At 45.4% G+C, this 11,415-nt stretch overlaps 2 protein-coding genes across 2 annotated transcripts; one reads left to right on the top strand and one right to left on the bottom strand.

Annotated features, from left to right (window-relative positions):
• Positions 1-1,602: 1,602 nt before the first annotated feature.
• Positions 1,603-4,865, top strand: PtA15_13A126 (uncharacterized protein; the record flags this gene model as incomplete). The annotated part of the gene is made up of 4 exons (XM_053162292.1): positions 1,603-1,620; positions 3,883-4,432; positions 4,658-4,696; positions 4,768-4,865. The coding sequence occupies 4 exons, from the start codon at positions 1,603-1,605 to the stop codon at positions 4,863-4,865; spliced, it is 705 nt and encodes a 234-aa protein (XP_053026282.1).
• A 4,216-nt stretch (positions 4,866-9,081) lies between these two features.
• On the bottom strand, positions 9,082-10,546 carry PtA15_13A125 (uncharacterized protein; the record flags this gene model as incomplete). Its single annotated transcript, XM_053162291.1, has 5 exons — positions 9,082-9,782; positions 9,911-10,078; positions 10,245-10,278; positions 10,406-10,450; positions 10,532-10,546. 5 exons carry the CDS (start codon positions 10,544-10,546, stop codon positions 9,082-9,084), a joined length of 963 nt encoding a protein of 320 aa, XP_053026281.1.
• Between the last annotated feature and the right edge of the window lie 869 nt (positions 10,547-11,415).

Genomic DNA, 11,415 nt, shown 5'->3' with positions numbered 1-11,415 from the left:
TGAAGGTGTTCAACAATGGCCAGAGCGTCAAACTTGCCCTACCAGAAAGCGACCGACGTCACCCAACCTTTCACGTATCCAAGCTCAAACCACGCGTCCTCCCAATTGGGGACACAGCTGAAGAACCAGATCCGCCTCTTCCTGAAGATGATCCACCCCCACAGCCCTCCCCACAGCCGCCATCTGTCCATTCGACTCCGCAAGATTCGCCTCGACGCTCCCCCCGCTTTGTGGCACCCTAGCCCCACCCCTCCTGTACCTTCTCGCACATTATAGGAGGGAGGACTGTGAGCACCGCGCTCCACGCGAGTGTCACAACGCTATCACAGGACGACCTCAGAGCCGCACACTTAGTCCGCGACTCCCCGCCCCTCCTAGCTCAGTAGAGAACCACGACTGACTCTTTCTACTGAGCTAGGTAAGCTCCATCACCTTTCATTTCTATCTCTCACCATTCCCAATTGTACATAGTAGAGAACCACGACTGACTCTTTCTACTGAGCTAGCACATGCAATATAATTGTTGGTCCTAGAATTCAGGTTCTCTCCGAGACATACCGGTCTCGTATACGGACTACACTGAGAATAGTAGCACTCAGTGAAAGGCTTGACTGAGCCTTTACACTGGGGGGAGAATCAGACTTGAGCTTAACTAAGCCTCTCCGAGGAGGTGCAAAGCGTCTCCGAAGGAGAGGCTTAGGACTAAAGTCAAATTCTTTGCCTGAGGCTGACAGGGTTTTGCGCAGAAAATCACATATTTTGTATTTACATCTCTATTCCCTCTCCCTCTCAACTTGAAATTCAAAGCCCCATATGCCAGGTTATAGCTCTCAATATGAGCTGTCCTGTACATATTTTTTCAAGTAGAACCATCAAAAACTGGCCGCTCAGTGGCCATTCTGGTGAGGGCTATTCCTGAGCAATGCGAAGAAGCCATTGGATTATCCAAAGGTTGAGGTAGGACACACTCTCACGGTTTTTTTCCAGTATTGGATCAATTTGGGCAGGTCTCTTGAGTGCATAAGCCAGGAGTCCCACAGGGTTTGACATATGATGACAAACCTTAATTTCATGCGTTTAGACCGGACTGGCTATCCGGTTTAGATCAGGCCGGATAGGCTCCCAGGTGGAATTTCTACATCATTTTTTTTTCAGTGGATGGTGGTAGGTGTTGTTTTGGACACATGAGATTATGTAGAAACAAAAGCTGATTCTAATGGTACCGGAGGCTGTGAAAAAATCAGAGGGTTATGCGGTGATATGGGGGTTAAACCCTTGAATTTTTTTCCCACAAAACTCTGGTTTTAATAGACTTGGATAAATCATAAAATCATAAAAATATTTTGGTGAGGAAATTTTGTATTACATAATCAGACAGTTATATACCCTGTAAAAAAGATTTTATGATTTTATGATTTTATGATTTATGCATGCGTAAAATCATGCAAACCAACTTTGAACACCATATATGTAGTGAGACATAACCCTTTATGTAACATGCTACAAAAATTATCATGTTTTAATGAAGAGATTGTTTGATGCCTGTTTTAATTGAGTAACTGAATCAGATGTATCTGAAAAATGGGAAAAGGCTGAATAAAGATGGCATTTGGCACCCAGGTACTGAAAAAATTGGAGTAACTAAAGGTTTTATTTCCAGTTAGGTACAATTTATTTTACTAGTTAATTACAAGTAAATTGTGTTTCTATGTACCTAAAGGCAGGACACGAGATCCTGATGGCTGTTCTGGGGTAGGAGATGACAGGGAGGAGAGGAATGGTTTGAGCGTGCGCTGCTGTCGGTGATTGCTTATAGGTTCTGCATGCCGGGAAAAGCTTGCATCTCAATCAGTCCCTGTAGTCTGTTTTGATTACTCTTTTCTGGTTTGCTTTTTGCTTACTGTTGAGACAGCAGATTATTAGAATAATCTCGCTTTGCCCTGACGAAAAGGTTCCGCTGTGGTTCTATCTGTTTTCTCGAGCATTGTAACAACTTAGCTCGGTGTCTGGTCTATGTCTGGTCTGAGGAGCTACTCTGGAACTTACGGTGATTGGTGTCTTCCGTGATTCTGCTGAGTAGCTCTTGTCTGGTCTGTGTGCCGAGTCGTTCCGCAAGGGTTCTAGGGATGCACAAGATTCAGTCAGCTATCTGTTTGAATCCGTTGATCTCTATCCTCGGGAACGTACAGGGTTCTGTGGTTTGCTTGGGCTTGTTTGTTCTGGGCCGGTAAGTTTCTAACTTCGGCTGGGACTGTTTGTGTTTGACGTGGCAATACACATCAGCTGTCTGGCCTGTTAGGGCTGTGGGTCTGGGCTCGGAAAAAAGGGCTTACCTTTATCTCCGGCTGGGTTTAGTTCTGGGTTGAGCCGCGCTAGCTTCCTGGCTGGTTGCTGCGGGCCTGGGCCTGTATTCCAACAGGTACCACCTGTGACTTCAACTCAGATGGACACATGGTAGTTTTTATATTATTCTATTAAATAATTACTATACAAACATCTCATCTTATCTCCATAACCAGGTGTTGCCAGAGGAGCACGGTTCTTTGCATCAATGAGGCTGACAAACAACCCCATCTCATCTCTTAGCACATTAATATTAGTAGTAATAAGAGTTTGCTAGCAAGTCTCAAAATACATTAGCACAATTATAACAAACATCCAAGTATATTAAAGCCTCTGAATCATGAAAAAAAACTTCAAGGGTTTCCCCTACAAGTTTAAAAAATGCACAAAAAAAATCAAGGGTTTCTCCTCTACAAGTGCCAGGAAAACAAAAATCCAGGGTTTCCCCTCTACAAATCCTAAAAACAACAAAAAACACCCACAACAATAAACAAAATACAACAAATAAGAGCCTGTACCCTGCCACCTAACATCAGCAAGCTGGTGTACCATGGCCCATTGTCCATCCCTGTCTAGCAGGGTCAAAAAACAATGAGAGGATGACCCCCAGCGGTTAAGCAAAAGGGGGGCCAACAAATATTCCCCCGCCAAACTGCGCAAGTGCAACAGCGGACGGGGGTGAGACAACCCCCCAGCTGGAAGCCAGCCCAAGGAATTTCCTGAGGAAACAAATCTTCCTCAGGCCCCGTATTTATAGACACAGCCTGGCACATCCTCACGGTGTCACCCTTGCCTCAGGTTCGCACTCATCAACAACACCGCCATGGCCCTATCAGCTACACAGCACCACCCTGGAAACTGTTGCTGGGTCCTCCGCAAAATTGCATCTGTTTCCTCCTTGCAACTCGTCGTCTCCACCAGGTGGTGCCTAATCAGTCATGCAAAATGTATTCAGAAGAAACTAACCAGTCAACCTTGGAATCAAGTACTCACGCCATGCCAATACCGTCAAAAAAACCCTCAAATCTCCTGTTGCCATCAGTTATACCCTGAACCAGTCACCAGCATGCCCAGCCACTCTGTCTTCTGGCCAAGGGATGTCAAGTGGTAATGCTCCCGTTCCACCGTTAGGTTGGAACATCTTGGATAATCACAAAAGCAGATGCGGAGTTGGAACATGCAGATTCTTGTGATTGTTGGAGGTTTTGCGTCATCATTGGACCGATCTCTTTTCATGTGGAACAGCCTTGCCATTCTTGAATGATAGCCCGAATTCATGTCTTTCTTCATCATTGGAACAACTGTCTTGTCGTCGAAATCTACCATCAAAATCACATGAAGCTAAGTGGATGCTTCTCAACATCATCGTTGGATCCTCATTATTGTCGTTGGCAGCCCCCTCTTTGTTGGAGTGGTCCTCTCTTGGTTGAATAGGTCTCCTCACCGTCGGAATAAGTCCCTGCTTGTCCAAAGCTGACCGTCCTTGTTGGAAAGGCCCCTGATTTTTGAATTCTCCTCAGCGTCTCTCTTCACATTTAGAACGGATTTCCGATCCTTCCTGCGTATCCTAGCCAGCTCGGACCATGCTCCTCTTGCCCTCGACTCCCCACCCTGTCCTCAACTTATAAAGACCCGGCGCTCTTCCAATCACCCATAGGTGCTATCAACCTGCCTCGACGTCACCCGGGAGGGAAATCTTTACACCACCGCCCTCCTACTCGCCTGTCCCGCTGCTGGAGTCCAGGCTTGGACGCTGGAGATCCACGCCTTCCAGGCGCCCACCCTGCTCGGCCTGAGGTCATTCAAGAACACTCTTCACCCACGATCCTTCCGTTCTCCTCAGGGTTGTCCCTGCCAAACAAATTGAAAGCAAGCACTTCCCCGCTTGGCCCGACGACCAGTCCTTTGCCGCACCCGTCGCCAATCAACAGGAAGCTGGCCCAAGATATCAGGGTCGGGCAGCAGGGAAAGGCGGCCGAACTTATTATCACCCCTCCCGTCGGCATCAGCCGATATAACCGGCAACGTCTCACCACCCCCCCATTAGAGTTAGGCAAGCTTAGCGCCGTCCTAGAAAGGGTTCTGACCTGTATGTACACACACTGAGCAAACTGATGCGGGCTGCGGAATCCAGGAGGTGCCGCACACCTCTCCCAGTGGACAACCTGATGTATGTCCCCTCTTTTCCTTCTTCTGCTGCCTTTTTCTTGCTTAGGAGGCGGCTGAACCTTTTGGTAGTGGTGGCGGCGGCGACGAGCAGGACAAGAGAGGGCACTCTGAGTGGGCTGAGAATTGGCATCTGCTGGTCCTGCAGTTTCCCCCGGCGGCAAATCCAAAGCACTCGGCAATGCCGGTCTGTCCCTCCCCCCTCTTTCTACTCGCTTTCTCTTGACATGGGATGCTCATCTTGCTGTTTTTTTCTAGGAAGAGGTAATGCTGTATCTTGTTGCTTCAGTCTATTATTCATGGCCGGCATCACGCGCAAGGCGTTCCAGGGGAAAGCAGTTTTGGGTCGGATGTAGATTTTCAGTTGGCGCCGCGCTCCCTTCCTCTTCCGCTTCCTGCTCTTCTAGCCACTTAAATCACTGATCTTTTGGTTCCGTCAGTTTTGTGATGAAGTTCTCCAAGATTCTGGCGACCTGGGCGATCCTGCAGCAAGGCGGCTGAGAATTTTTCTGGCTCACCTCGCTGCACCCTGCGTTGGGTGTGTCCTTCTTTGAGCTCATCGAGGTAAATGTACTCGTCCCACTCCGCCGTCATCCAGCACACCCAGATGTACACCAGCAGGCCCACCAGGAAGCTCCGCCAAATTAGTTGGGTCAACACCCGCCGGAATATTTCTGCCCGCCCAAACATCGTAGATTTTCAGTGCTATGAAAAACCATAGTCCCCCAAATTTGTCAGCCCCCCGTAGATTTTCAGTGCTATGAACAACCATAGTCCCCCAAAAAATCCCTGAAAGAATGAAATGCTGGCAAGAATGTCCAGGGACTGTAGATATGGCTTTCCAGTTGACTGGAGAAGTAATGGGTGAATGCAAACCCAGTATACAAGAACTAGAAAAAGAAAGGATTAAATTCAGGGAGCATCAAAATGGGGTAGGGGATGGGAATGGGTAATATTCTCCCAATCCTGAAATAGCCCACTGCAAAGCTCACATTAAATGAAACTGCTTATGAATTCTTGTTTCACTTCAAAGTTGTGCAGATATCATTTGCTTGCATGTTAATTTAAGCTCAAGGATAGGAGAAGATTTTTAGCCACATACCAGGTAAAATTAACTTCAGGAGATAATTCCCAAGGTAAAATGTGATTTAAACTTTCTTGGAGTTGGAATGTATCATGATTATCATGCCTAGAATGTTCACATGGGCTTCTAAGCCTTTTATGCATTAAATTTTACCCATGAAGTTTAAATTGATCCCAGGCAAAAATGCAGCCAACAATCATTTCTCAAACGGCCCCACTGCCTGCTGGCACAATGGCACAGGTTGACAAAAAGGATTTATCTTCCTACAGTACCAATTAAGTTAGGGGGATGTGGTTGAATAATTACTGGGAGAGTTGGCATGACACTGCATGTGTGCCAGGCAATCAGAAACAACTTTTTTCCTTGGTCTGGAGACTTGCGGTTCAATTTTCCTGCAAATGGTTTTTAGGGATGGGCTTTTTTGGGTGAGCATACATCACAAAGTGGGAATTTAACTGCCAAAGGCCCCCCATAGGTCAAAATGTGTCTTGGTGCAGTTGGTGGGGCCTGTGTTTGGCTGGCTTGGGCATGATTAGTTTTGAGCCCTGCTGGTGCTAAACTATACACCTTTTGACCTGTCTGTGTGTTATGGTCTTGTTTTCATGTGGAGATGGAGCTGAGGATTCTGGTGCCTGCAAGTTTCTGGATCCTGTCAGCCAGCTACTGTATCAGAGCTAGCTAAAAAATGGAAGAATTCATCAGAAGTCCCAAGGGCTCATCTCCTGACCTAATTCAGGATGAGCTACTCCAACGACAGATCATCCTTAGGGAAGAAAATTAACCAAGTTCTAACAACAAATCCTCTATAAAATAAAGAAGAGGGAGCTCTCTGTTGAATCCTCATCTTGACTTAACCCAACACCAACATCAGTACCTATTTGATTTACCTTTTGACCAGAATACTGAGCCTTACTGTCTCACTACTTCAAAGTTCAACCTGTGTTGAAACACTTGCCTTTCAGCACGTCTCTTCGCCGCGCCATACCCACTCCCAGATAACTAACCGGTGGTTAAAGCTTTACGCTACTAGTAACGCAAGTAACACACCAAAAAAATAAGGCCTGTTACAATACAGGCCCGGCGTTAAAAGTGGTTGTTAATAGTAGCGCTAACGCCTGAGCGCAGTAACGGCAAGCGTTATACTACGCAGATAACAGTGGTTATCGTAGCGTTGTAAGACTCAAAATTGGTAATGAAACCCTTTTGCTGAATGGTGAAGGGTATGATGGAGTTTCAAGCTCTGCCCTTCTGTTATCAGTCAACAAGACCCACCAAGCTCAGCTTGGCAAGTTTTATTAAGTGATAGGTCTGGTTTGTTCCAGATGAAATCTGTTTGACTGGCAACGTGTAAGTGTTTTAATTACTTTGTTATAAGGGTTGAATTGTTGTTATAAGGGTTGAGTTATTGTTGTAAGGGTTTTAGGATTTGAGTGTGGATGAGTGTTGGGTGACTTGTGAGTTCTGGGCGAGGAACTGGGGAGCAGGCCACTGGGGGTGGAGAGAGCTCATTTTATATACAAAAGTGGAGCCCCAAAGGGGCTTGTGGGTTAGGGTTTCAGACAATCTAGACAACAGGGTGAGGGATTTTAGCGGGTGGGAGTAGATACAAATGATGTCATAACCCCTCAGGGGCGCATGAATGGTGTCAGAATATACAACAGAACATTCTAAACATGCCAGGGGTGCATACATGATGTCATAATATACAAAAGAACATTCTAACGCATGCATGAGGTGACAGTAGACTGCATGAGCTGTCATACAGGGGGAATTAGTGTATACACAAAGTCTGAGGCTGTAGAAACAGTGTAAATGATGTCATACTATGTATATAAAGGAGTGTATGTAGTTAATATGTAATGAGTGTAGCCTGATGGAGAGATGTATGTTTGTATCCTGTGATGTGTATATGTGTACTAATGTGAAACTTGGGTTGAGGCAGGTGACAGCTGGGTTACTGGTGCTGGCCGTGTGATAGGTGTCCATGAGGTGTAACTTCCACACTAGAGGGGGTCCAGGGATGCTTCCAGTGGTGACTAGGGTTGAAATTGGCTGTAGAATCCATTTCTGGGGTCCATTTGATGGTATCTTGAGGCCTAGTATGAGTAATTATGTGGCATAGAAAAAACTTTTTATTTTTCCACTTTTCCATCTACCACAGCGTATTGTAAGTACCCACTGCTGGAGCTAACCAGCTAATCAAAACCCTGCAAAAATGCCACCGGTCCCCTTGGGATTACTTCCATAGTGAGTTTACACTTCTTCCTTCCTTTAGCAATCTCCTTAACAGATTTCATTTGGGGCAATTCCAGCAAACCAAACCTGTACTCCAGGCCCCCGCTGCATCAGGCACTACAGCTACCCCTGATTTGCAGGCCCTGAAATCTAACAGTGGGCACTTATAACCCATGACTCTCAGAGTGAAGCCCCTCCGTTTAATATAAATATAACTTTTTTAGACTTCTTCACCGACATTATAAATTAGAAGCCGTTCTATTCATTTATTTGCTACATCTGTACTGTAGCAACAGCTTGCAGCCGGTGTAGCTAGAAGAGCATAGTGCTTGGTATCACCACCGCTGACAGATCCTAAGTTGGTAGATTGCGGAATGATGAAGCTGTCTGGATCTCCATCCTCTCAAACTATGAGTGTGTAATCCGTGACATATGTGTGACAACTGCATGGAAGGAATACTTCTTGATTGAGACCAAGCAAAAAATGTAGGGTTGAGAAGAGGTTACATTCAAGTAAAATAATGAAGAGAATATTAAACCATGTTTGAAGAGATCAGGTTGAGATGGGGGAGTTTCCTGGTGGCCTGGGATGGGGAGATCACAGAGGTACAGAATTACACCCTGCAGCGGTGCAGCCGCCTTGGCCTCTAGTTACCATAAAAACCACAGTATTTGTAGTTAAAACTGGTCTTCTAGGATATTGAATTTGATTATCTAGGTTTGACAGAGATTACTATATAAAAGTAGGGGGCTACTAAGCATACCCAGTTTTTCCGCATTCATGCCTGGTTTTTGCATACACCCTTTTCCGCATTCATACCCATTTTTTTCCTACTCATTGTATGCAACACAAATAATATAAAAATTCATCTAAAATGATTGTCTGAGCCCAACAGGGGGGAAGGACCCACAACTTGGTGGGTGGGTGGGGCAATTTTTTTTCTCTTTGTATGGAAAATAAGAAATCATCTGGATCAACATGAATTTCACTTGTAAAAACTTATTCTTCTGTTCTTTTGTATTGGAAGTATGGATCTTGTGATATTAGATAACCAGAATGCCTAAGGATCCATTTCTCCACCCTGCCTGCCTCTTGATTCTATGATACTCCAAATGTGGAGCTTGTCCACCCCACACATCAACAGATCTGATGGAATTCAAGAAGATCATAGCAACAAGCAGTAGAAAAAAGTGACATGAGATATGTGATGAATGAGGACAACGTAGAGAAAAATTTTCCCAAACTAGAAGATTCAAATCCTGTCAAATTTTCTTCTATTCCCTTGAAAAAAAAGCAACTCATAGTGATTATTCCAGAAGATCAACCCCGGCCTTTTAGGATCAACGCTATAAGCCTTTCCATATTCTACAAAGTATGGTTTATTTGGGGAGGCTAAAGAAAGTAAGATTATCCTTTTCTTGTATACTTCCGCTGCGGCTGCAAGTGTTTGTTCGTCACCCCATACCCCATCTTTCGCCTGCGCTTCATTAAACTTCCTCAACGTGCCCTTCTCCAATGAGTCTTTGTATCTCCCAGTTTTCACCAGATTATAAATAGCCTTTCTAACATCAGCATGCCTATCTTGTGTTCCAAAACGCCAATACGACAAGGCCCGGGATTGACAGTTTCCATCGCCTATTATGTAGCGGTCAGTAGCAGTAAATTGTTGCACCCCGTACGAAAAAAGGTTGAGAAGTTTTGCTTGTTGGGGAGGACGGTCTGAAATTTTAGCTGAGTACCTTTGACATTGTTGCAACGTTTCTGAACTCCTAAGTAAAGACTGGTTGTGTTCTCGCACTACGGGGATCGTTTCAGCAGTGGTCGGACTTGCTTGATCCGATCGACTATCTGCCCAATTGTAGTAGTCCTGTGGGGTGGGTTGGATTTCTGCCCAAGAATTTGTTGGTTCAGCTTGTTGGAATCTTGGTGGCGAGGATTGCCAATATTGGACACCTTGTGCACGCATTGCACAATTTTGAAGAAAGAAAGGCAGCGGTTTTGCAACAATGAACGTTGATTAGCAAAGCAGCGCTGATGGATCTTATGCTGATCTTTGCTATGGATTTAATCTGCAGACTTACGTGGGGGACTTGATCCATAAGAGACGGGTGGCACATGCGAACTTGATGTCTCGTATTCGGGTTGATGATGGTGCCAGGGACCATACGTCCTCTGAATGTAATCATGGTTTATGCCGGAATAGCCCCAATCACGCGCCTCGGTCCCGTCGCTGAGCCCGGTCTGGCCACCTAATATCCACGAGAACATAATTGTTAAACCATTCCGGGATTCAATATCAACAACTAAACAGTCATGCTTGGCAAGAGTTGTTTGAAATGGTCTAAATGTGAAGAATCGTGTTTGTTACCTGCATCTGTCTCTACCCAAGTGCCTGACTCGGATGACCAGACGTACTGGTGCCCGTCGAGCTCATAAGTACCGACTGGCTCTGATAATACATGCAATACAAAAGACAGAAACATGTTGGTCAGACGGTGCGACCATCGGGTTTTAGTTAGGCTGAGTGAGCTATTTCCCTGAAGATGTTGTTTGGTAGTTTCTTCGTTTAAACTTACCGTGAAAACCTTCGAATATATCAGAAAAATATCCTTGGCCGAGACCTGATACGCGCCATTCGAAAAATTAATAGCTAGAACACGCTTTTCCACTCATCTACCGTCAAGACTTGACCAATCACTCACCGGATGGGAATCCATGAAAAAATAGCAGAAAAAATGAGACTAGGAAGGTGTAGACTGGACCTGATTGAATACTTGAGGTTAACCGCATTTCGATCACGGCGTCTGAGAGTCTGATTTCAATAGGCAATCAAATTTGCATCTGCAATTCCTGATCCAGTGACAGAAACTTAAATTAGTAGGGTGTGCAGCGAACTTCACACAAGTCCTCCAGGGCAGAGCAAAGCGTCTCCTCACGAGGCGCTTGCAGCTTACTTAAGCTGAGTGACGTAGCAGCATGATGATGCTGGTGTCACTCGCAGTATGTGTAGTCTCATTCCAATCCTCTGACCAGTTTGAGAGGTAAGGTCAAAAGGCATGATGCAATACTCCAAGGAATGAATACATACTCAGTCCTTCTAGTATCAGGCTCTAACATTGGTGAACCAAATGTGAATATGGTACAATTTGTAATGTATTGGTATGAAAGAGCATCCGTATTGGTTGGGCTATAACTTGGTCCGCGGCTAAAGTTTGTAGGCGAACCAAATTAGTTCCACCACCCGGAGTGTTTCAAGCCGGAGTGTTTCAAGCCCAACTTAACTAAGGGGCCGTTCGGACGCGCGAAGCCTTTTGGAGGGGATGAAGCAGGGACTTGAGGACTATGTTGACCCAGCGGGAGTAGAGAATGCCCTATTGGTGGGGACTTTTTTGAAATTAACCTCACACAAGAGTGTCTACACCTGTTTTGCACTATTTTTCATTTCTGGGACTACCCAAGCTGTTGGGCAGCGGAGAAACAAAAGGAGAGGGAAAATAATCAAAACAGCCCATTCAAGATCTCATAGACTCATGCCAATCTTTGATACATGAGGGCGCTCAATGCTACTGGTCATTATACAAAGCAT

This window comes from Puccinia triticina, chromosome 13A (genome assembly GCF_026914185.1).
Source record: "Puccinia triticina chromosome 13A, complete sequence".
Taxonomy (NCBI): Eukaryota; Fungi; Basidiomycota; class Pucciniomycetes; order Pucciniales; family Pucciniaceae; genus Puccinia; species Puccinia triticina.
This window is presented reverse-complemented; position numbering and strand designations above follow the sequence as displayed.